The sequence below is a fragment of the Perca fluviatilis genome, chromosome 24 (assembly GCF_010015445.1).
Source record: "Perca fluviatilis chromosome 24, GENO_Pfluv_1.0, whole genome shotgun sequence".
In the NCBI taxonomy this organism is placed as follows: Eukaryota; Metazoa; Chordata; class Actinopteri; order Perciformes; family Percidae; genus Perca; species Perca fluviatilis.
Window position 1 is genome coordinate 3,338,804 of NC_053135.1, and position 22,991 is coordinate 3,361,794.

General features: G+C 41.7%; 1 protein-coding gene and 1 long non-coding RNA gene across 2 annotated transcripts in view; one reads left to right on the plus strand and one right to left on the minus strand.

The window, feature by feature from the left end:
* The window catches only part of LOC120554428, a 39,945-nt gene extending 23,734 nt beyond the window's left edge, over window positions 1-16,211 (plus strand). The window contains exons 2-3 of the long non-coding RNA XR_005638439.1: window positions 14,273-14,370; window positions 16,109-16,211. This is a non-coding gene — a long non-coding RNA (uncharacterized LOC120554428). The remainder of the gene's footprint in view (window positions 1-14,272; window positions 14,371-16,108) is intronic.
* LOC120554409 (transmembrane protein 182-like) lies at window positions 15,185-22,886 on the minus strand. The gene is made up of 5 exons (XM_039793308.1): window positions 22,386-22,886; window positions 20,725-20,821; window positions 20,517-20,639; window positions 20,297-20,434; window positions 15,185-16,299 (listed from the first exon to the last, which is right to left on the minus strand). Exons 1-5 carry the CDS (start codon window positions 22,566-22,568, stop codon window positions 16,049-16,051), a joined length of 792 nt encoding a protein of 263 aa, XP_039649242.1. The 5' UTR covers window positions 22,569-22,886; the 3' UTR covers window positions 15,185-16,048.
* Between the last annotated feature and the right edge of the window lie 105 nt (window positions 22,887-22,991).

Sequence of the window (22,991 nt, forward strand, 5' to 3'; positions counted from 1 at the left end):
ATTATTAGCACAAGAACTTAGCAGCAGCGTGAAGTGAACGCTTCTCACAGGTACAGTGGTAATGTGACACGAACACCACGCTTAGGTGTCACCGGGATCAGTTCCAGCCCGGTGAATTGTTCAGTCATACAAGTGAGCAGCCTGTTAATGATACAGCCCTGACATTTAACATATAATAAGGTGTTTCGTACGGATCGGCTTCGGAGGCGATCTGCAGGTGGAATGAATCGAAGACCTTTTAGTTAAAAAAAACATGGCTGTATGAAATCCTTTGCCTCGTTCTCCCTGTCTCTTTGCCCCACCATCCCCCTCCTTCGCCTCTCAGCCTGTTTGTTCTCTTATCTCTCCTTGTCCTGAACGAATCGATGAGGCGCTCGTTAGCCCAGGGATGTTCATCGACGAGCCCTTGTTTGGAGAAAAGATTGGCCTAGAACTGGGGGGGGAAAAAGTGTGGATGGGGCAAACAGAGGCGTTCTGTGACCTTAAACAAACACCTGGATGCATTCAGCAGCCCTGCATGGACAAATGTCTCCAGAAGTGGTGGATCTATAGCTCATACAGGTCCACCTTGTGTCAAATTAGGTCAGATCTCTCACCAATAGCTTGATGTGGATGATATCTTGGAATAAAGACATCGGATTACATCATCTGATATTATTGTTGAAGATCAATATTTTACAAGTTGCAGATTTTCTCCATTGCAGTTGAATAACGACAGAAGATGATGACACAGAATTAAAAAAAGCATTGCTGTGTCACAATTACTTCCATACACTTCCATTTGGTGCACTGTGTAGCCTACACATGAACGTACCGGTATTAGCCATTGACTGTAAATATTAATGGACAATGCATCCGGTTCGGCGAAGTGCTGCAAATGCGGAAGTGCCTTAAACCTGCATTCTATCTGAATTCCAGCAGAGGGCGACATGTGCGGTTGCAAAAGGAGGTCAGTTTCTATAGAAGTCTATGAGAAAGTGACTCACTTGTCACTTTTTTACCTCAGTAAACATTTTCATAATGAGTTTATGGTCCCAATCGCTAGTTTTAAGTCTTCTGCAACAGAGAATGATGTTCATTTTTTGAATTATGGTCTCGTTGATTTTAAAATGTTTTAGGGCGTGGCTATGATGTGATTGCCAGTCAAAGTGTGTAACGTAACGTGGCTCCTCCCTCACTCCTCCCTCTAAAATCGTCACATCCGCAACCAGGATGGCTTGCAAACTCGACGACGGATAGCAGATCTCCACAAACTAATGGGTGACGTCACACATGCTCTGTCCATGAATATTAACAGTCTATGGTATTAGTGCATTAAGTGATTTTCGACAGGGAAGTAGTGTCTTGGAAGTGTATTTTCGACCTAAATGTCTGCCGGCGTGTTTCCTCACTCAAAAATGAACGGGCTTTTACGGTTTCTTGCTTGTTGTGTGCGCCCAGTTTCCCCGTGAGGTGGCGATTATCCGCTAGCGTCGTGCCCTCCGCTGTTTTCCAAAGCAGCCGCAACCACTGCAGCTTCCTCGGCCTCACTTTTTTTGATGGTTTGTGGTGGAAGCCACCTTTCTGCTACATAGCCAAGATGGCGACCATTGAGGGTGTCCATACTCAACTTTTTGACCGTTGCCATAGGCTACTTGTCAATGTTGTTACAACCAATTAGCTAACCGGGCTCGTTAAACAGCAAAGTACACCGCAACTAACTGCTAACTTAACTTAACCCCTGTCTCCTTCTCCCTGCATGTTGAGGATGAGACTAATTAGCCTGGATGAGTGCAACTATTTCTTACTTCTAGAGAGTTTGTGTTGTGTCAAACTGACTCACCCATGAAGTTCTTTTGTTCGCATCTAAAGACGGGCCTGCTGACTCAATGAACACGTGTCTTAAGGCGACCTCCGCTCCGGGTCGGCGCTCATCGAGATGGCCAACACACAGGGGTGCAGCTCCAGCCTCTACTTGACTCTGCGAGTCCGCGCTCTGTCTTGGAGTTCAGGTTTTAAAAGAGTAGTCTTTCAGCGTCTTCATCTTCAATTCAAAAATCTCTCGGGGTGTTTCTCCAGCAGCTTAACATGCTCTCCAGCCTCAGCCTGCAGCAGCCTTCATTTGCTGCATCCCAGGTCCTTACATCGCATCCCCAGCTCCTCCACTTGCCTTCCTTCCTCGCGTCTTAGTCCGTCGATGCACAGTAAAGACCTGAGGAAATCATGGGAGAAGAGAGGAAACGAGCGAATGTGTTTTAGAGGGATGAGACGTCCTTTCCTCTGAAGCGTCACATGACTTTGTCAGCTTTTTGGGGCGGAGTTAGCAACTCCTTCAGCTGCACGGCTTCAAGGCTCTCGTGTATCCTCGCCTATAGCTCCTCGATGATCCCTCCTCGATGCTCGCTCCTCGGGGCAGAAATAAGAGCTTTGAGACGGCCTTCACAGAGGAGGGACAGAACAACTTCCGGTTCAGCCGAGGACCGAGGAGTCGAGGAGCTATCAGATACGGGACATGGGAAGTACCTTCTGTCTCCCTTCTGCATCCATCTGAAAGAAACTCCCAGTATGGCAGTGCAACTTGCTGGCCTGATTGCCTCCACAACACTTGTCGCTTGTTGAGCTTAATTGAGTCCCACACCACAACCCTCATATGTGCACATGTCAGTCTGACCCTGCCCACTTCCTGAAAGACATGGGGCACGTTCAATCTCAAAATGTGTGTGCACTGTTTTGCTTCGGTTTCCTGGTTGAAAAAATAAATCAGCTTATTTGGGAACAAAAATTAGCCAGCACTGATGATATTTTAGTTTCAGTTTAATGTGTCAACATGCTCGTGTTTTGTGATATTTCTCTTTAACTTCCTGCTTAAAAAAAAGTATTTAGAAGGTGGCTGTACTTTGTGATGAAGCAGTTTTTTTCACATTTCATTAAAACAATGTTTTTTCACTCACTCGCCATTTCACATGAGTGGAGCTGGCTTGTGGGCTCTCATACAAACAAAATATCGCTTCATCAACAGAGTGGGGGAGGGTGGGTGGGGGGGCAAAGACGCGAGAGGCAGTCAAGGCATGAATATGTATTTGAGGTTGAGGGGAAGCAAGTGTTTATATGATTATTTGTTATTTCAACACAATTTCCACTGAATAATGTTTCCAGTTGGGTAGATAATAGCATTCTCAAACTTTTCTACAAGTACAGAAGAGATCTCTGTGCCTGCAGTAGTAGTGATCAGGAGCAGACATGGACAGATGGACACGAGAATACCAACACTTCCTGAGACACAAACTACACTGCTTCTGATGCCATTACTTGAATAATAACAGAATAAAACATAATGCAAGTAAACATATTTATGCAATTGATACGCTCTTTCAGTTTCAATAGATTGTGTTTGCAATGCATTCATTTTTCATTTCTCTCTTGTCATATAATTTATACAGTGGCTTGCCATATACTTGTATACTTTTGGAGAGCGAGATCTATTTGTGAGGTGTCTGTGTCTGTGTGTGGGTGTGAGTGTGTGTGGGGGCATTCTGTTCCTTATCTTTTAAGTTTGTCCAGATCTGACATTTTTGGGCATTTAGAGAGTACAGTTGTTTGCCTTGTGATGCTCAGCTCTCGGTATGATTTCTTACTGATGCACTGCTCTGGGTCTGGTGACTTCTCCGGTCCTCACCTTTGTATGTCTTAAACAAGATTGTATTGGAAGTGGGAGGGATTCAAGATCAGCAATCCTACCCTAATTTGGTGAATACCGACCTTGGTGTAAACACAAAAGAAAAATCAACCTAGAATTAGAGAGGCATCATCTTAATTTGTGAAACAAAAGCAACTGACAACCATATACTGTACATGTAGATCGCACAAAAAGATGAGCACTATTTGGCAGGTCCAAATAAAAGGCAACCACCTCACGTCCTGTAGGCAAAAAAAGTATTTGGACACATAAACATTGCCTCCTTTTTTGATCGCTAAATGTCTCATGCCAACCCATGGGCACTAATATGCTAAGACTTCCCACAAAGTTTTGGTGTTGGATGATAAGACAATCCCGGAAATGAAACGTTGTCAATATAGACTATTAAAGTATCAATACATCAACATGGCAATATTTAAGTGTCCAAGAAACTGTATCATTGTTTTTGTTCTTCCCTGTAATCTGAGTTTACGTGAAGTTAGGGATCCACCTGTATCCACATTGAACACCTGGCCTGGGTCTGCAGCCAGCATCATGGCAAGTAGCGGACCCTCAAATCAACACCATCTTGGCACCAGAGTGACGGCGGCGTCCCCTCTTGCCTACAAGGTTTGCATACAGAGGAAGGGCTTATCCTCTTAATAAATAAACCTGGAAGCTAAAATCACAGGAACACAGGAGGGATCATTGCTGCACTGCACTGCACTCCTCTCCTTTCCACTCCGTCAGAGAGGGATTATCCCTTTCATTTAGTGTGCACGCCGCTAATTTCTCCTGCCAGGTTCAACTCCCAGAATGCACCAGGGAGATTGGCTGTCTCTGCTTCTTTTCTTTCTTTCTCCTCTCTCCTTGTTGCCAGTCTCTCTCTCGCTCTCTCTTGCTCCTTCGCTCTTCCCTCCCCTCCATACCTGGCTCCCTGACTTGTTTTATCTCTCTACTGGTGGGAACACAAACCCCAGTGATTCTTCCTCCTCATCCTCTTCTTTGATGATGTTTTACAAATTCACTTGGCAGGCTACAGAACCGTCTTCCTGGGACTCGAGGCTGCACGCGTGTGCCTAAAAAACAAGATTAAGGTGCATACCACAGAAGTCTGATTTTATTCAACATGCTGAACTTCTATTGAATTCCAAAAGGAACATTGGGTTAAACATTTGGTTGATGAACACCACAGTTTTATAGTGTTTCAATGTTAAAAAGACTAATAAAATTCTGTGTGTGTGTGTGTGTGTGTGTGTCTGTGTACTCTTATTAAGAAAGTAGAGGGACACCGACCGTCTCCTAACTCTTCTAACTAAATATTCCATGTCCCATCAACCCCAAGGCACTATGGGAAATTACATTACAGTTCAGGAAGCCAGAAAGGGGCCGTCCATATCTAACCTCAGCCATATGTAGACCTCTCAATTGTGTGTGCGTGCGTGTGCATGTGTGTAAGTTTCATGGGAGCTATGACATATTCTGTACTGTAGACAATATTGCATGTTTACACCACCAAGTTCCTTCACCTTGCAGATGTATGTGTTTGTATCCTCTGTGTGTTTACTCAGCTCAGTCTCTCACCTCCAGCTAATTCTCACACCCCGCTGATGAATTCCATAGTGCAGCACAATGGGCTATAAATCGTATAAGCCAGAGAATATACAGTCGGTATCATGGTTTTAATGCACGCTCAGCATGTTTGAAAGCAAATTCAAAGGGCGGGTGCAGACAGCAAAATGAAACACGCAAATGCTATGGGAATCTTTTTCTTCATTATGTGTAATTACTTTACCTGTAATCAGGGCTATAGATAGCTAATGTAGTTCTGTATCTGCTGGTTGTGCAAACAGGCAACTGTTTGCTAAGACGTTTTATAATAAAAGTGATAACGTTAGAGATAAAGTTTAGGCTCCCGAGTGGCCAATAAAATCAGTTGTTGCAGGTTTAAATTTTTTAAGTAATTTAAAGTATTTTCCCACTTTGAAACATAGTTCAAATGTTCATTTTGAGATATGAAATGAATATACTATAGCAGTTAACTAAATAACTAACAATGAAAAAAACAAATAATAAATTTAAGAGACCTAACTTTTGATGTTTGTTTAAATGTTTTCAGGCAGAAGTGATTTGAACTCATGACCTCCAGATTTCTACGGTCCTGCCTGTAATAGACACAAAAATCTCGACATCTTGCAAATTTGTATTTTTTCAAAGTAATGATACATTTAATGTCAGGAGTCACTTAAATGAAACTGAATGAAATGACGGCCACTTCCTCTTAGCGTCACCCACGGCTGACCTGACTTTATTCCCACCTCTTCAAGAAGCTTCCTCCCTCTGTCCCCCCCTCTCCTCCCCCTCTCTCTTTGTAAACCTCTGTACGTGAACACAGCAGGCATCACAAGTGTTGCCGCCGCCGCCACCGCCGCCGTTATCCCGTCTCCCTGGCTCACCACTGCTGCTGCTGCTGCTGAGCTGTTTGTTTAGGAATCCGGGCCCCGAAAATTGTATTCCATCGACCATGCTCGCTATCAACACACAATTATCTGGGTTAATCATGTGGAACTGTGGCAAATTCACCTGGGGCTCAGGAACTAATGACATTCGCGTCTGGCCCTGCTTTAGTGAAATGGCCCCAGCACCTGCAGCAGGAACACGGAGATTGCCAAAGAAAATTTGGTCTCATTTCGTCCTCCTCGACGCCTACAACCCCCCCCCCTCCCCCCTCCCATGCAACCCCTCCCCTCACCCACGTCCCCACTTTCTAACCTCCACCACCCTTCCCCCTTTACAATCTCTCTGTCTCTCTTCCCATTTCCATCCTACTTTTGCCCTCAAATTTGTAAATCTTTCAGGTTTCCTCCTCTGCCTTTTTCTGTTTCTCTCGCACCTTCTTCTCCTGGCAAAAGCAGGACACCGAATCACAACTACGTGCAGGGCGGACGGCAGTCTTCACGCCTCTTGTATAATCACTATATTTCCAGCTTCGCTACCTGTGTAACACCTCAACGTTAGACAGCAGGGGTGTAAGAAGGTGATATATAGAAGCCGAATATATATATATATATATATATATATATATATATATATACGATATAATGAAATTTGTGACTTTGGTTCCGGACAGACAGCGATCTGTGATTGAGTGCAGTCAGCGAGGTGTTGATGCTCTTTCTCCATCACACTGTCTCCCTTGCTCCCTTTGTCTTTTTTCTCTATCATACACACTTAATCATACACACCACAAAGTCATTCCCACCAACTTACAGGAAGTAGAGAACCTCAATGCTCATAATTATACATCAATACAAACATATGTTTCCCAATCACAGATGCCATCCATGTGTGAAATGGATGTCACACTGTTGGAGGTCTCATTATTCGCGAGGTGCGTGCGTGTGTCTCAACACTTTGGCTGCCACCCACACTGGTCACAGTGACTATGTTATATACCTCCTCTGCCGATGATCTCGGGCTTTTGCATGCTGAGCGTACTGTACGTCGGATTCTATTTCCAACAATCCTCGTTTTGGATACGAGGTGCGAAACAAATCCTTCCTTCCTCGGGGGAACACGTTGGTCAATGTGGATGGAGTTATCATCCCATTGGACAGCAGTAGACGGGCTGTTCATTGGGGTTGCTCTTCAGTTGTCTTTTGGTGAGAAATGAAATGACAACACTGTTGTGGTGTTATCACACAGAGCTCGCCTCACCGCCCACTACAGTCACACTTTGAATCGTAGCCCGACTCAAAAGGACATTGACACCGGAGCTCTCGCACTCGGTGACGACTGAATATCTGCTCTTGCTTCGAGTTATTTTCAAGGAGACACTGGGAGGTCAACACTGGGCTTGCTAAAGGCTTAACAGCCTTTCATTTGAAACTGCATCATGAAAGATGTGTTATCTAAAGAATGTAGTCAATTCCTGAAGTTTGCTCAAATGAAATTCTGTTGTCAAGCATTTGGACAATTCAGCCCTGAGGATCTCAGGGTTGGTGTGGTTAATTTGGGTTGTGGTAAATGCAAATTTCTTTGGCACAATTTAAGCACAATAGCAACTGAAGCGATATGGACATACCAGCTTTACTGTGGCACAACGACTGCATTAAAAAAGTTAATGGAAACACACAGGTGGGTGCAAATTTGTCCAAGGGGTTAAGATGCAAGCACAGAAAATGTTTTACTACTGTACCTCTACACAAATGAAATCCAGGTGTCAAGCATGGATGGATGGATGGTGATTTAAGCACAATAGCAACTAGTCATAACAGTATTGCCATTTTTTCTGAAAGAATGCAGGTGAACTTTAGAGGCAGGACAATTGCATACGAAGTTAATGGAAAGACACAAGTCGGTGCAAATTCGGCCAAGGATGAAGACGCAACCACAGAAAATGTTTCAACACTGTGCCTCAACACTATGCTTTGTGCCACACATTGCTGTGACAGTAGCTCATAACTATGTGGAGAGGGCCTTAGACTGGTGTTTGCTTACATGACTTCATATTAAAGTTGCAACTTATCGCCATTTTGGAGCCACCAACTTATGCGCACAGCTGCCTCACTGAGGTTTAAACAATACCGTCTGCACTTTGATTCTCAAATATACATAGACATGTTTGCACACAGGAATATTTCTGTGCACGGAAATGTATTCAAGGCCATGATTGTAGAGCTAATTGAAAAATGTTCACCAAAATAATCAAATTTAAAGCTTAAGAATGCATTGGAGCCCACATAAGAAGCAGGGCACATACACACACACACACACACAAACACAGGGAGCTTGTCTTGTTGCTCTGGAGTCCGTGACATGGTTTAACAGTCTCACAGGATCCATAAAACGCCCCCGAAGGCTTCATATAATCTCTCCTTTTTTTCCTGCTTAATAGGAGATAATACAAGTGTGCACCCCGATGAATCAATATGCAACAGCAGCTTTAGTTTGATAATTAATACCAGTGTCAGAAATAGATTTGTGATTTGGCAGGGCAGGTTTGATATGACTCTGGTCTCCCCTCTCTCTCTTCCTCTCTTCTCTGAACAGCCAAAGTCCCCGTTCCACTCTGTATCCACATCCCATTGAACTAATCTCATTCATTTTTTTTATTTTTTCAATAGCGCTAATTCTTTGACTAAAGCCTGTTATCTCATTAAAGGCCCCGCGATGGGATTCGATGGCATCCTGACATCTGTATTCATTCCCCCTCGAAATTAGTCCTGACACAATTTTAATGAAAAAACACTCCGACAGTGAGATTAGACGTCACATAAGGGATGAGGAAAAAAAAATCATCTACTAAGGTTTGGTTACATTTTTGGAAAGGGTGGATGAGCACCATAGTAAGTCACTGTTCTTTAGCTGCTGAAGTCTGCTGGCCCACCTCTTACTCTTATTTTGACTCTTTAACACTCAATGCATGAGTCGGATTAAGATATTGAAGAGTGCATTGACTTTGCTCATGGTTATTTAAGGGTGACTGCAACAAACCACTCTTGAGGTAGAGGAAATGGTGAGAGGAGACAAAGAGCAGCACCCCTGGCCCTCAGTAGATAAACCCAGAAGCCAGACGAACCGAGGATGCGCGGGAAGTGTATTCCCTCTCCGATCGGCATCCACCTAACTTCCCACCTGCCCCTCGCCTCCTCTTCATCTCCCGCTCCTCCCTCATTCCACCCCCCCCCTCCCCTCCTGCGCCATCGCCCTCGTCAAAAGCCTGTGTCGGTTGTGGCTGCTGATAATTCCCTCTGTTTGAAAAAAAAAAAGAGAGATGAAAGCGTTCATGGATGAAAGAAACTTGGATTTAATCTCTCTCGCCGTCTTTCGCTCTCTCTTCCAGTACACGGTGTTGATCGTTTTCTTTGGGAAAAAAAGGGGGCAAGGAGTGGGGAAGAGGCAGAGTGAAGATGGGAATGAGGGGGGGAGAAAATAGAAACCCATTTGGAGCCACGAGGGCCCAGGTGAGGCCAGGTTGTGGACTAGTTCAATAGAATCAGTTTACCCTTTCCGCATGTACACACAGTGACCTGATGAAATAGTGGCCTGGAGAGGAGAGGGGCCAAAGATAAAAGAAAAGCCATCGTTTTCCTCCTGTGCCTCATTTGGCCCTGGCCCCGATAAGGCCTTCAGCTCTCAGGTATCTGTAGTCACAAGGTAAGAGGCCTGTCATAAAGCACAGATAGAGAGACTACAGAATGGACTGTGAGGACAATAGAGTAGACAGGAGAAAAGGAGGAGTTCTTTTGCAGGCTGTAAGAGGGATATTCGCTCATCATATGGATCAATTGAATCCACCTGATGTCACCCATTTGCCAGACTGGGACTGAGCTTGGATAAAAGATCCACTCAGAACCAAATACACAAGTAGCGACATTATAATACACTGCATATGTATTATAGCTGCTATTGGCAAGGTTATATTGTAAAAATACACCATTGTATTTAATTAAATCGGTAGCTGGTGCTGCAATAAAGACATTTGCGTGGCCATATTGGAAATAACTATGAACAGCTGCTGGAATAATGATCTAATGACCATAAAAACATAGGTTGCAGACTACAGGCTTTGTCGGGGAAGCTATAAATTGGGTAATGCCCTCCACATTTTTTCTCAATGATGATTCTTTAACAACCAAGTAAGGTAAAAAAACAAAAAAACATTTAACATAGATATGTCATGTAAGAGAGAGAGTCAGATGTGCTTTACACCTAGGGTCTTCAACGTTTTTTTTTTTTAAACTAAGGACCCCTTAGCTGAAGGAGAGACGGAGCAGGGACCACTACTAATATTGTATACAATTGAGTTGCATATTAAATCAGCCTACAATTGCATTTAGGTCTGCACAAGACCTTTACACATATAGCTTTTTGTGGTGCATGCAATACTAAGCTATTAAATCATGTTTTAATGTTAAACAAATGTGGCACAGCGAATCCTTAGAGCTAGCTTACCTATAGGCCAGAACGCCTATCATCAATGTTGTTGTTTTTTCACAAATAGGCTGATTTATCTTTGCTAATAATATGTTGGATTTATGTTTATGTATATATCTCAAAAATGATCAAACAATAATTTGGGGGCCCTTCTGCAGTATCTCTGAGGATCCCCTAGGGGCCGTGGACCCCCTGTTGAAGATTTTTGCTTTACACCATCCACCACACCACTGCTCTTATATTAACCAATCATAAGGTGCAGATTTGTCTAATACGGTCGTAATTCCTAGTGGGTAGTGGGCTGGCGGGCAGGCCAACTGACATTTCATCACCTTGTGTACTTGCTCCCTATAACAGCAGCCAAGGTTACAGGGAGATTTTGCAATGCAACTGCAAAAAAAGCCTTGACAATTTTCAAATTCTTACTGTACTCTGAGAGTTGGGGAGCTCATGCAGCGCTGGGCCACAGACCTCATTATCCACCATCTGACTGGTCTGAATTGATAGAAATGGAAGGTGGAAAAAAAAGGCAAAGACAGACAGGAGGAAAAGAGGGTACGATAAGAGAGGAGGATCTGTCAGCCTAGAAATGGGAAATGGAATCACCTGTGACTCAAAATGATTTTAATGAAGAAAAAGAATAGGGCAAATTAAAGAAAAGATCAAGTGCAGAATAAAAGCAGGAAGAGGAGCTCTTATTCTTTGCCCTTCCACCCAGAGAACATGCTCTGTCATAATATAATTCATTATTTAACTTTCTTCTTTTCCATAATTGCTCATATCAGATCATGTTTTGACCTGCAGTTATTTAAAAAACTTTGAAATGTAGACTTCTAGTCTTGTTCCTAAATTACATTTCTGATATTGCTTTTTGTAATCGCAGCCTTTAAGGGTGGCACAGAATGATGCATCTCAGCTGCTCAGACTTTTCTTTTTTTGGATTGCTGTAAAAAGCGCATCGTCGGCCCGAGGACACCAGCATCCCTCCAGGACGGGGGTGCGCGGAGGTGTGGGGGTGTTGGATTTTATAGCCCGCAGCTCCCCAGTCCCACTTTGCCAGCCGGGGCAAGGAGAGCCCATATGGCAGCCAAGCGTGGCTCTGGCCAGCTTGGGCTCATATGTATGGAAAACAAGGTCTGGAGAGGGAAGTCACAGGGGGTCATGCTAGTCAGAGAGGCAGCCCGAGGTCCTGGTGCAGGTTAGAAGGTCTTGGTTCAGGAGAAGAGGCTAATTTCTTCTACTTGGCTGAGCAAAGGCCTGAATAATTGCGCCCCCCGGGTTGGCCTCTGGGTGTTGTGGAGGTAGAACCAGCGTGGAGAGCGAGCAGGGGGAGGTTCAGGGAAAGGCGGTTGGATCACAGAACATGTTGTGTCCAGCTTTCAATAGCTGCTCAGTATATTTGTTTTCATGGTATGAAATTAAAAACATTCTTATGCATCATTATTTGTGCATTACACCACACAGTGTGCTTGATTCAGTGACATTGTATGCATACATTAACCTAAGCTCTGCCTTTTATGCTTATTATCGTCAAATGCAGGCAACATCAATTGCATAACAACCGAGTGGCATCTCTTAGAATGCAGAAGATGCAACCTAGACATGTTCAGACTACAGACATATTTAAAATGATTTAGAAAATTAAAGATTGTATGGGCTCTGTGATTTGGGCAAAAAATACGGTAAGTCACTTTTTTCCTTTTTTATAGGCTACATATGGTGACCTGAATCTTCAATAATTATGTTTTTGGCCACTTGGGGACCATGCAGCAAGCTGAAACACAACACTGTCACTGGCATTTCATCAGCTGTAGCTAGCTACTGTAGCTAATTAAGCTAGCATTAGCTCTGTGACTCATTTTTCACCTGACTCTCAAATTCGTACATGAGGGCCACGTATGATATCATCAAAAATCAGCATTAACCAGGTGATGATCCATGGAAATTACATGGAAATAAAGAAACAATATTCTTGTATAGCAGTGGAGAGACAGTATTGCATGTATATACATGTATATACAGTATATAAAACATTATATATATTTTAAAAAGTACCCATAACCATACAAATTAGTTGATGCTTTTATGTGTCAGTTTCTTCTTGACATTATGTAATAGTGCATGCACTTTCGACAGCTAGTGCTGCCTGTCCCACAAAACTTCTCTTCAATGCATTACCAGTCATCATGTATACGTTTACATTAATAAAGATTAACTATTTCCATTTTAATGCATTGATTCAGCATCCCACTTACAGGCTTCATAAGAGCAACTCGATGTTACAAAAATGTCACCGACCAACGACTGGTCGTTGGAGGGGCACGTAGCAGACGTCTCAGTTCTAGAGAATGGTTCGTTAGATCTCCTTCAATGAGTAGCTGCCAGTCTTGACTCGAGACACTCATTGACGTCCTCGTTCGAGACAGTGATTCCCGCTCATTCATTGGTTGCCCTGCTTGCAAAGTTTGGGGCACGAGCAGTGGCCTAGTCTATGATAACAGCGAGTGTGTGCATGGGCAGTATGAATGGGAAAAGTCGGGGACTCGTGAGCACTCATACTACATACTCTACATACTAAAAAGAGTCGTTCAAAAACATTTGTTCATTTTCACCCATCAGTTACTGGTATGTTAACTCTTGGCCTTGGAGCTCCTTACCACTGCAGGTAGCAAACTAGCCAGGTATGCTAATAGCAGCTGGGTGCAGATACACACACTTTGGATGTGTTTTTGGTTATGGAATAGATAAAAACTCTGAATGCAGAGTATCACTCTTACTATAGCCCAAACTTTATTGTCAAATGTCTGCAGCATAAAAGAGATGAGTTCTCTTAAGTTGCTTCTTCTGATGTCTTTGTTGCCCCCGTAGTAATTATCATGGACAGTTCTATCTACAGAGAACAAAGATGTGTGATTATGTGATGTAAAGGACAACTAGTAGAGTGTGTGTGTATATATATGTGTGTGTGTGTGTGTGTGTGTGTGTGTGTGTGTGTGTGTGTGTGTGTGTGTGTGTGTGTGTGTGTGTGTGTGTGTGTGTGTGTGTGTGTGTGTGTGTGTGAGAGTCCAAGGCTGACAGTGACAACAGCACCACATCCACTCCTGGACCGCAAGTAATGAATCTGCCACGATCTTGCTTTTTAAAGATTGAAAACCAAGCGATATGACTGGATCTCCTTGAATTCATTAGAAAATAAAGATCACCCTTTTAAACCCATGACTGCGTTGGCTGTTGGTGGCGAGGCAGAGGAGGTGACAGATGTTTAAACACGACGAGGGCCGGGGGAAGCGAATGTGACATGCTCTGGTGTAATTATACTCACCTAGTTCGCAGCGGAGATTAAGAAAGAAAAGGGATGGAGAGGCACGGGAGCGTCAGACATGAAAGAATATTGAAAAGACTCGCTGATGAGCAGTGTCAACTCTCCTCCCCCCCCCACCCTTCCTCTCCCTTTTGTCACTGTAACATCTCAAGGTCTCACTTCTGTTTGCCTTTTTCCAATTATCAAGGTGTGACTGTGGGCTTCCCATAACCCCCCTCCCCTCCTCCTTTAAATCTAATGTTAACTATTCTGAACTTGAATAGAGAGAAAAAAAAAACATTTGATTTTGTTTGTCAGGAAAATTACAGAAATTAATTATCACTTACAAATGTCTCTCCTGGTTCTATCCTCTGCAGGCCTGATCTGATGCAAAAAAAACTCAACGCAACTTTGCATTCTGCTGTAATGCTGTTGGACATCATTGTAAGGACCTGAGATAGAGTGATTTAATGAGGTAAGAAAACACTCCCAAACATTATCCTGAGTCAACACTGTCCTCTAGTGGCTATTGTGTGTTTTACCCACACTGCGAGGTATCCCTGAAGTGGCCCTCCTGTCAGAAAATGGATTATGACAGTCTAATTTATTATTATCTCCGTCCCTCTGACCCAATATTTCAGAGCTTCAACCTGATGACAGGCAGGCACAGTCAAACTCAATCTACTCAATCCTTCAGCGTACACACCGGGCAGCCCTCGTCTCTCCACTTTTGTCAAAATTGATTCATCAATTATAATAAAAGCAGAGTGAGAGCGTTGGAGTATTAATCACACAGGGATCTGTTAAATAGATTAGAAGAAAAAAAAAATCATTTGTAATGGCCGACTTCTAATTAAAGATTCCAATTATCCTCACTGATGGAAGTCGTCGGATGGATCCACGCATACAGTTTGAGTGACCACTTGTCAATCACACTGTGTGACCACTGCTGTCTTTCTGTCTGATTTTCCTTAAAGCTGTTGAGAGCTCTACTTATCTAGCGAAAATAACATATCAACATTAGGGGGGACAAATTATAACCGTGGTGTCTGGGTCATTCCACACGAAATTTTGAGCGTCAAACGCTTCATTTCCTGCATTCTGGTAAGTTGTTCTGCAACAATTTGTGCCTTTTCTACATGCAAATGTATTTATTTATGTAAATATTATTATTATTATTAATAATGATAATAATAATAATTAATTAATCTGTTGTATTGTTCAAAACTTTCTGCAGATTCAAAACATTACACATGCTTCAGGATGTTTATTTTAGGGATTATGCACATCTTAACATCAAAGACAGCGTTTGACTTCATAACCCCAGCCAGTTTTGATTATTGGGGGGGTTGTAACCCCGTAAATTATGCCTATGAGTGTGGAAGTATAACATTCATTAACTTCAGTAAGTAGAAGAGGTAAATCCACAGTGTTAAAATACTCCTTTTAACAGGAAGTCCTCTACTTGCTATTACATTAGATTCAGAAGAAAAACACAAGTATTAGCAGCAAAATACTTCAAGTATTCAAAGTGAAAGAAAATATGCATTATGAATGGCTCCTGCCAAGAGAGATGACTGGATTGTTGTTACTAATGCCTTTTAATGTTACCAACTTTATATTCTGATGGGTTTAATCTATTACAATGTATCGTTTTTAAGATGTTAAATAAATGTAGAGGGTAATGTTTTGCCTAGAAGAGTATCAGGTTGCATGAACCTCTAAATAGTTTTTAGAGACTACACACCCATAGTATAGAAAACTGCTGTTTTTCCATGTACTACGCCTGGTTAAACTCTCAGGTTAGGACAAAACATATTTTTTATTAATTAATGAATGTTGTATTTTATTAGGACAATGCACATGAATCAACATTTCTGTAAATGTGCCAGTGTTAGCCAGACAGCTAATTGTCCTAGTTACCTAGGATGCATGTCTTTGTGGTGGGAGGAGCACCCGGAAGAAACCCACGCCAACACGGGGAGAACACGCAAACTCCACATAGAAAGGCCCCGCCCAGACCGGGGGATCAAACTCTGCCCAGACCGGGGATCAGACTCTGCAGTGCCAACTTGCTTTGAGGCAGAAGTGCTAACCACTGATCCACCTTGCCATATTTAGTTTGGATGATATTTTTGCATCATGGCACTAGACTAAACCCGAACTTTGTTTATCTTAACTAGCTGTGTCCCCTGTATGCTTCGGCCAATCAGGATGAAGAGCAGGCCAGCCAGCAGGCAGAAGAAGACAGCGACCGGAGCGAGGAGGAATGAAGGACCGTGCTGGATGCTGAGGTGGAAGGAGGGGCAGGTGGAGACTCTCTGATGGTGGGCAAACTGCTCCAGAGTGTCCAGGACCTGGACCCACATCAGATACATCACCATCACTGCCAGCAGACACAGCCCTGACAGCCACAGAGACAACTGTTATTAAACTAGATTCAAGTTTCTACTTCAGAATTCAGAATATAACATTTCATTTCAGCTCTAAAACATTAATATTTCATTCATTTCCAGAGCACAAAGTCTTTGCAAACACCCTTGATTTAATCTGCCGGGGCTTATTTTGCAATATCCCTTACATAGAGAATAATTTGAGGCAAATGTTGGCTCACAAATAAAGTTCTCTCTGTGTCAACTGACATCAAGCAATACATTTGATTTATGGTCAGAGACAGCAATCCCATTCTAATGGTTTGGCAGCCATGAGGTTATATTTTGAAGGTGCCTGGATCAGCTGAGACTGAGGATATTGATTATGGGTGATGGGTTAGTGAGGTTTTGAGGCCAGCTTTTCAAAAGATTAGTCAACTTTGGTCTCCTCGTTGAAAATGTTGAGTCATCTCTAGAGTATAAACTCTGGGAAATCTTCCCACCCTTTTTCCAAACTGAAATCCTAAGTGATAGGAGGGGGAAGGCTCAGCCAAGAGCTTCAACAAAAGCAACCACCTCCCTGTCTAAAACGTGAAGGCACTTTTGAATCTGATATAGGAAAGGGTAGCCAAAGAAACACACACACACACACACACACACACACACACACACACACACACACACACACACACACACACACACACACACAGTGAGACTGATGGTGTCTCCACAGAACCAGTAAACATGGGCTCAGTCAAACTGGGGCTTTTTAAAAACTTTGCCCAGCTGTAGCCAATGTTACCTAATGAGCACCAGCCACCAACAATCTAGCCCACCTTTTACAGTCAAGAGCAACTTTTCTTGTATTCATTCATGTTTAAGCTGAATAAGATCTAAATTGATGATTGCCTTCGTCCCTCACAAACCTTTCTTCACTTATTCTCTTATGTTGCTGGTTTTGTGTTTTTTTTTATTGCTTTAATGCTGTTCAATTGTGTTCCTTTAATTGTAAAGTGCACTGAGACCATATTTAATGGTGATTTTACAGTTTATATCAAATTTGACTGATTGATTAAAGCCCCAATGTGTGGGAATTTCTCCCATCTAGAGTTGATATAATATATCACAATCAACTCTCTCGCACCACGCAGTTCACAGTACGTATTACAGCTACGGTAGCCTTCATGTTTCAAAAAGCCGGTCTCTTGATCTTTTCAAAATCCTTTTTCTTTTTCTGGGCGAAGAAGAAGACTCCTGTTCCCTGAAAACTGGATTTTGAATACATGTGGTCCTCCATGTTTCCTTATTCAAACTTGCCGGGGCCGGGAAGCTACGATACCCATTAGCAGCATTAGCAGCACCTGTGAGTTTATCATGGGACAGCGAAAACGCTTAAGGCGGAGCAGTATGTCCTGTATGTCCCTTATCGGCTAACATATTTAAAGATGGCGCATGAATATGGAGCATCTACCCCAGTTCGTGTGAATGCAAATGTAAAATTTCAAGCCAATAGGAATACTTGGAATTGATGGTGGCGGTAAATATTCATGAGTTTGTGAACGGGCAACACAGATTTTGATAATGAACAACTAAACACGTTACACACTGGACCTTTAAAAATAATAATAATTGGAGAAAAACATTTAACAATATATAGAGCAACATCATTTGAAAGGGAAAACATAAATACAGCCCAAAAGTCGGATTCTCAATTTAATTAAGTACTGCACTTTCCCCACACAATTAAAAAACATATTTATTAGTCGCTTTAGATTTGCCTTGCTCTTCTCTGGGAAAAAAGATGCATTTACATATGTATATCTTTGTGTTTTTAACCTCTTGAACCCCATTGACATGCAGCAAAACATAGATAAAAAAATTCCACATATGGTGAATGTTGAGGGAATGTGTATAAAATGATGCACAAGGCTGAATCATAAAAAAATATAGAATCTTGGGTTTGAATAATTCATGTAGTGTTATGATTTAGCTTCACTGAAGAATTGCAGTCAAGCTAAAGCTAAATATAACACTGTCAGATAGTGTGAAAGCTTCTTAAGAGGAAATATAAGTGATAGGTGTTAAGGGGTTAAAATTGGTATTTTATTTATTTAAATCAAGAAATATTTTTGGTTGAGAAAGTATGATGAGAATCTGAACTCTTGGCTAAAAGCTGCTGCACAGACCCCTTAGGCAATAGTTGGACTCCTCATTTCCATTATTACAACACGGAATGCATTATCGTAATGTTTTTTTCTGTGACCACAAATGCTGGCAACGCTACTTCTTGTTCTGACCTATTGATTTTCTCAATCCAAGACACATCGAGAACAAGCAGCTGTGGTGAACTGACCACCAGCTGCACCCCCCACCAGCTGCACCCCCCCCACCTGCTTTCTGTCCCCGGAGTCAGAACTAAACACGGAGAAACAGCGTTCAGTTTTTATGCACCCCATATCTGGAACAAACTCCCAGAAAACTGCCGGTCCGCTGCAACTCTCACTTCTTTTAAATCAAGGCTGAAGACTTTTCTGTTTGATGCTGCCCTTTTAAGAAATCAAGAATTTGTTCATATCTAGCACTGCACTGTAACTCTTATTTTTGTTTTTATACCTTATTCTATTTCAGCTTGTTTTTATTTTCTATTGTCTTTAATGAATGTTTTTATTTGCTATGTAAAGCACTTTGGATTGCTTTGTTGCTGAAATGTGCTATATAAATACAATTGCTTTACTTTGCCTTTTTGCATTCCTGCACTCAACAATGTATTTGTCTGCAGATGTCTTCACTTCAGTTCCGTCTTTTTTTTATTTAATGTCATTTTTTACTTTTATTTCTAATCATCCACAGTTGTATTTCAAAGTGTTTGAATCTTCCCTCCAAACAATTGATATTTGATACAATCAGACACACCTGTGCTTGAGCAAACCTATTAAGCTCAGCTGTAAGCAATGAGACACCTAAGAAGTAGATTCTGCCAGCAGACTTTCAAAATAAAACCCAAACTTGTGTCAACTGAACTTCAAGCTGAGCCTCATTCAATAGATCTTATTTCATTCCTTAAAATAGTCTCGTCATGTTTTAAGAGAGGTCTGTTCATGTAGAGGCCAAAAAATGACTTTGTTTTAGCTAATTTGTTCTTACCGCCACAAAGCAGAAGGGCCCCGCCCACTTTATAGAGTCTGTAATTTGTCATTTTATACTTTTATTTCTAATCATCCACAGTTGTATTTCAAAAGTGCTCAAATCTTTCCTCCAAATAATTGATATTTGATACATAAAGATTGATGGGGTCTCCTCTCAGACACACCTGTGCTTGAGCAAACTGACACCTATTAAGCTCAGCTGTAAGCAATGAGACACCTAACCAGTAGATTCTGCCCAACAGCAGACTTTCAAAATAAAACCAAACTTCAACTTCAAGCTGAGCCTCATTCAATATAGATCTTATTTCATTCCTTAAAATGGTCATGTCCTTAGATTAGATTAGATTAGATAAATTTTATTGATCCCAAATTGGAAAATTTCAGTGCTACAGCAGCAAAATATCAGACACACAGCACACATACAGAATATACAAGAAATAATAAATAGGATAGACTACAAGAACAAATATTTAAATAATAAAGATACAAAGGAAAGAATGTACAAACGTATTTACAAATTAGGAATAAAAATGTACGTATAAATGGAAACTACTTAAAGAATATTTATAAAGATATGAGTCAAACCTATCTTTGTGCAAGTTGCACTTAGTGCAGTATTGTGTTACTGTATACGAGTCTTGTCTAACACTCAGGGATGAAGTGTTAAAAAAGTTTTATTGCCTGTGGTAGTAGTGTGTGTGTGTGTGTGTGTGTGTGTGGGGTTGTTGGGGTTATCCATGATAGATAGCAGTTTGTTCAGTGACCTATTCTCCACCACAGCTTCACACGTCTCCTGTTTTGCAGCCAATATTGTCATGTCTTTAGAGAGATCTGTTTGTGTTGAGGCCAAAAAATGACTTTGTTTTAGCTAATTGGTTCTTACCGCCACAAAGCAGAAGGGCCCCGCCCACTTTATAGAGTCTGTGATTGATCAGTGGGCCGGCACAGATGACAACAAATACACTGAGGACGACAGCAGCCAAGCCTGTGGCGAGGAAGATGCTCCAGAAAGTCCTATAAACTGAGAGGAAAAGGAAAATGAGCCCTTGTACATCATAAAAGATAATATTGCAATCGTGTGAAAATAAATAACCAATAGGTACCGATGGCAGAGTGATGTTCATACGGTTGCGTGGGGAAACTGTGTGGCTCCAGCTGCGATCGCTCATTGACAGGAAACGGGAAGAGGAATGCAGCATGGCAGACCTTTGATGGCGGCTGATTTGCTGAAGGGGAGGAGGCATTTGTAATGCTGTTGTTTGCAAAGCAAATTGGAAATACAATGTCATCATAGAAGTCTGAGGTTCTCACGGATCAAAATGTCCCATATAGAGTGTTCATTTGAAACAGCCATGAAAGAGCAGCGCCAAAACAGGCCCTCATGGAAGATCCTCACACCATCTATAACCTGAGGAATCAGAAAACCAAAAGGGACCTCTCCTTTTCACAGGGTCTTAAGGTCAAGGTCAAGGTCATCTTTATTCTCCCAAAATAGGGAAATTCTGGTGGTCAAAGTGCAGATACACAAACATACACAAAACTGTCATGAAAACAGATACAAAAATAAACATTGATATAAATAAATAAATATGCCTTCCCCCCCCATCTACCTAACACACACACACACTTACACAGGGAGAGCATTTCCAAACACCCTCACTCTATCATACACTCCCACAGACAGACACACACACACAGAGCACTTTCAGGTACCCTCAGCATGCACACACACTCATACTACATACTTCGATGTGCAGTGGGCTACATGATCCCTGAGAAAATGAACAGCATTATAATCCACTATTAAATAAATAAATACTGCACTACTCTCTCTCTCTCTATATATATATATATATATATATATATATATATATATATATATATATATATATATGTGTGTCTGTGTGTGTGTGTGTGGGGGGGATGTATTACTGTACTACAGTGACATAAGTCACTGTATAAGTCATATGTATACATATGATGTAGTATATACATACATACATAAATACATATGAAGATTATGTCACTGTAGTAGAGTTTGGACTAACTAAATAATGCTAAATAATAGCGTTTAAACTACAAAGCCAGACTCAACCGGTGTCCGAGTGTCCACAGTCTGCTGCAGAACTACAACAGCAGATTGCAGAGAATGTGTGGCCATCAGCTTTCTGTAAATAGACAGTGTTTGATTGATGGTGTAAAGTGAAGCCGGTGAACTGCAGCCAACAGGAAATTCCATGTGCGTTCATGAAATAAGACTCCACTTTACTGCATTTAACGAAATGCTCTAACAATTGGGCCACAAAGTAACGGCTAAAGGAGTTTGCTGTTATTTTTGTATGAGTAATGAACGTTTGACCTCTGTGCTGCACATTGTGTTTAGTGTCTAAGAATTTAAGTCAATTCTGTATGCATTGGATAAAGACAAAATAATACACACTGCCATCTCATTCAGTTGTTCTTTCATTCTACACGGACATGACGTTTTGATCACAGTCTTCATAATATTTCCCTCTGAAACGTAGTGGAGTAGAAGTATAAAGTAGCACACATTGAAATACGTAAAGTGCAAGTACCACAGACTAGTACAGTCCTGGAGAAAATATACGCAGTTACTTTCCATAAATATTCCTTTTTATTCTAAGGTTATATGTAGGTGTATACATGTTTTCATATTGTGTTGTATGTTAACTCCTGCACTCTTACAATAAAGTATAAAAAAATAAAAGTATAAACTTTTCTATTAATGACTTCATTCTTAGAAATCACAATTATTTGTATTAGTGGTTTTACTGAAATACCGCATTCCTTATCTAGTAGTGTATTGTGGTCAATGTTTTATCTTATTTTTCTTACATTTTAAATTATTTTATTTTCCTAATTTGCTTTAATTGTTCTGAAGCATTTCTTGGGTTGCCTCCGTGTTTGAAACAAGCTACCCAAACATACTTCTAAGTGTTGAGTTTAAATACCTCGGTGCTGCTCTTCCCCTCTCTCAGGCCACTCCCTCCATGGCGTTCCCGCGGCCGGCTGCAGGACTGGGCCGCCAGCAGCCAGTACTCGGTCCCACAGGACACCAGTGTGAACAGAAATCCTGTCGCTCCGAAGAACAAAGCCAAGAAGAGGAGCACCTTCAGCCTCTCAGCAGGAGACATTTCTCAGTCTGTTCGCCTTTTGTTTTTTTATAGCTGCAAATCTGCACTTTTCCTTTTCTTAGCTTTCTACAGCATATCCTATTCAAATACATAGAATAAATTCAGATTCACTAAATAACTGTTAACTCCATGTGTCCGTTACTTTTCTGCTGCGAGAAATAAGTGAGCACCATGACAAACACAAGCCTCTGGACAACGCATTTCCTCGCCATACTGACCAATCAGGGGCATGGAGTGGTTCAATGGAAATAAACTCTTACATCATGCAGTGGTCACTTTAAAGGGATACAGTTACAGTACAGTGTTTGGGGGGGGGGGAGGTTTCCCCTCACATAATTATAGCGGTGTTATGTTGAGAATGGATGCAAAGAGGCATATAATCATGGCATTCTGGGAAACTTGAAAAACAGAAATCACAACTGT

What these genes read in the sequence shown, in the direction of transcription:
- LOC120554409 (XM_039793308.1), bottom strand. Translation starts at nt 22,568, where the DNA reads ATGTCTCCTGCTGAGAGGCTGAAGGTGCTCCTCTTCTTGGCTTTGTTC. An exon ending in TATATGGGACATTTTGATCC is followed by an intron (nt 20,640 to 20,724) that starts GTGAGAACCTCA and finishes CCTCCCCTTCAG; the next exon opens with CAAATCAGCCGCCATCAAAG. An exon ending in GGCCCTTCTGCTTTGTGGCG is followed by an intron (nt 16,300 to 20,296) that starts GTAAGAACCAAT and finishes TGTGGCTGTCAG; the next exon opens with GGCTGTGTCTGCTGGCAGTG.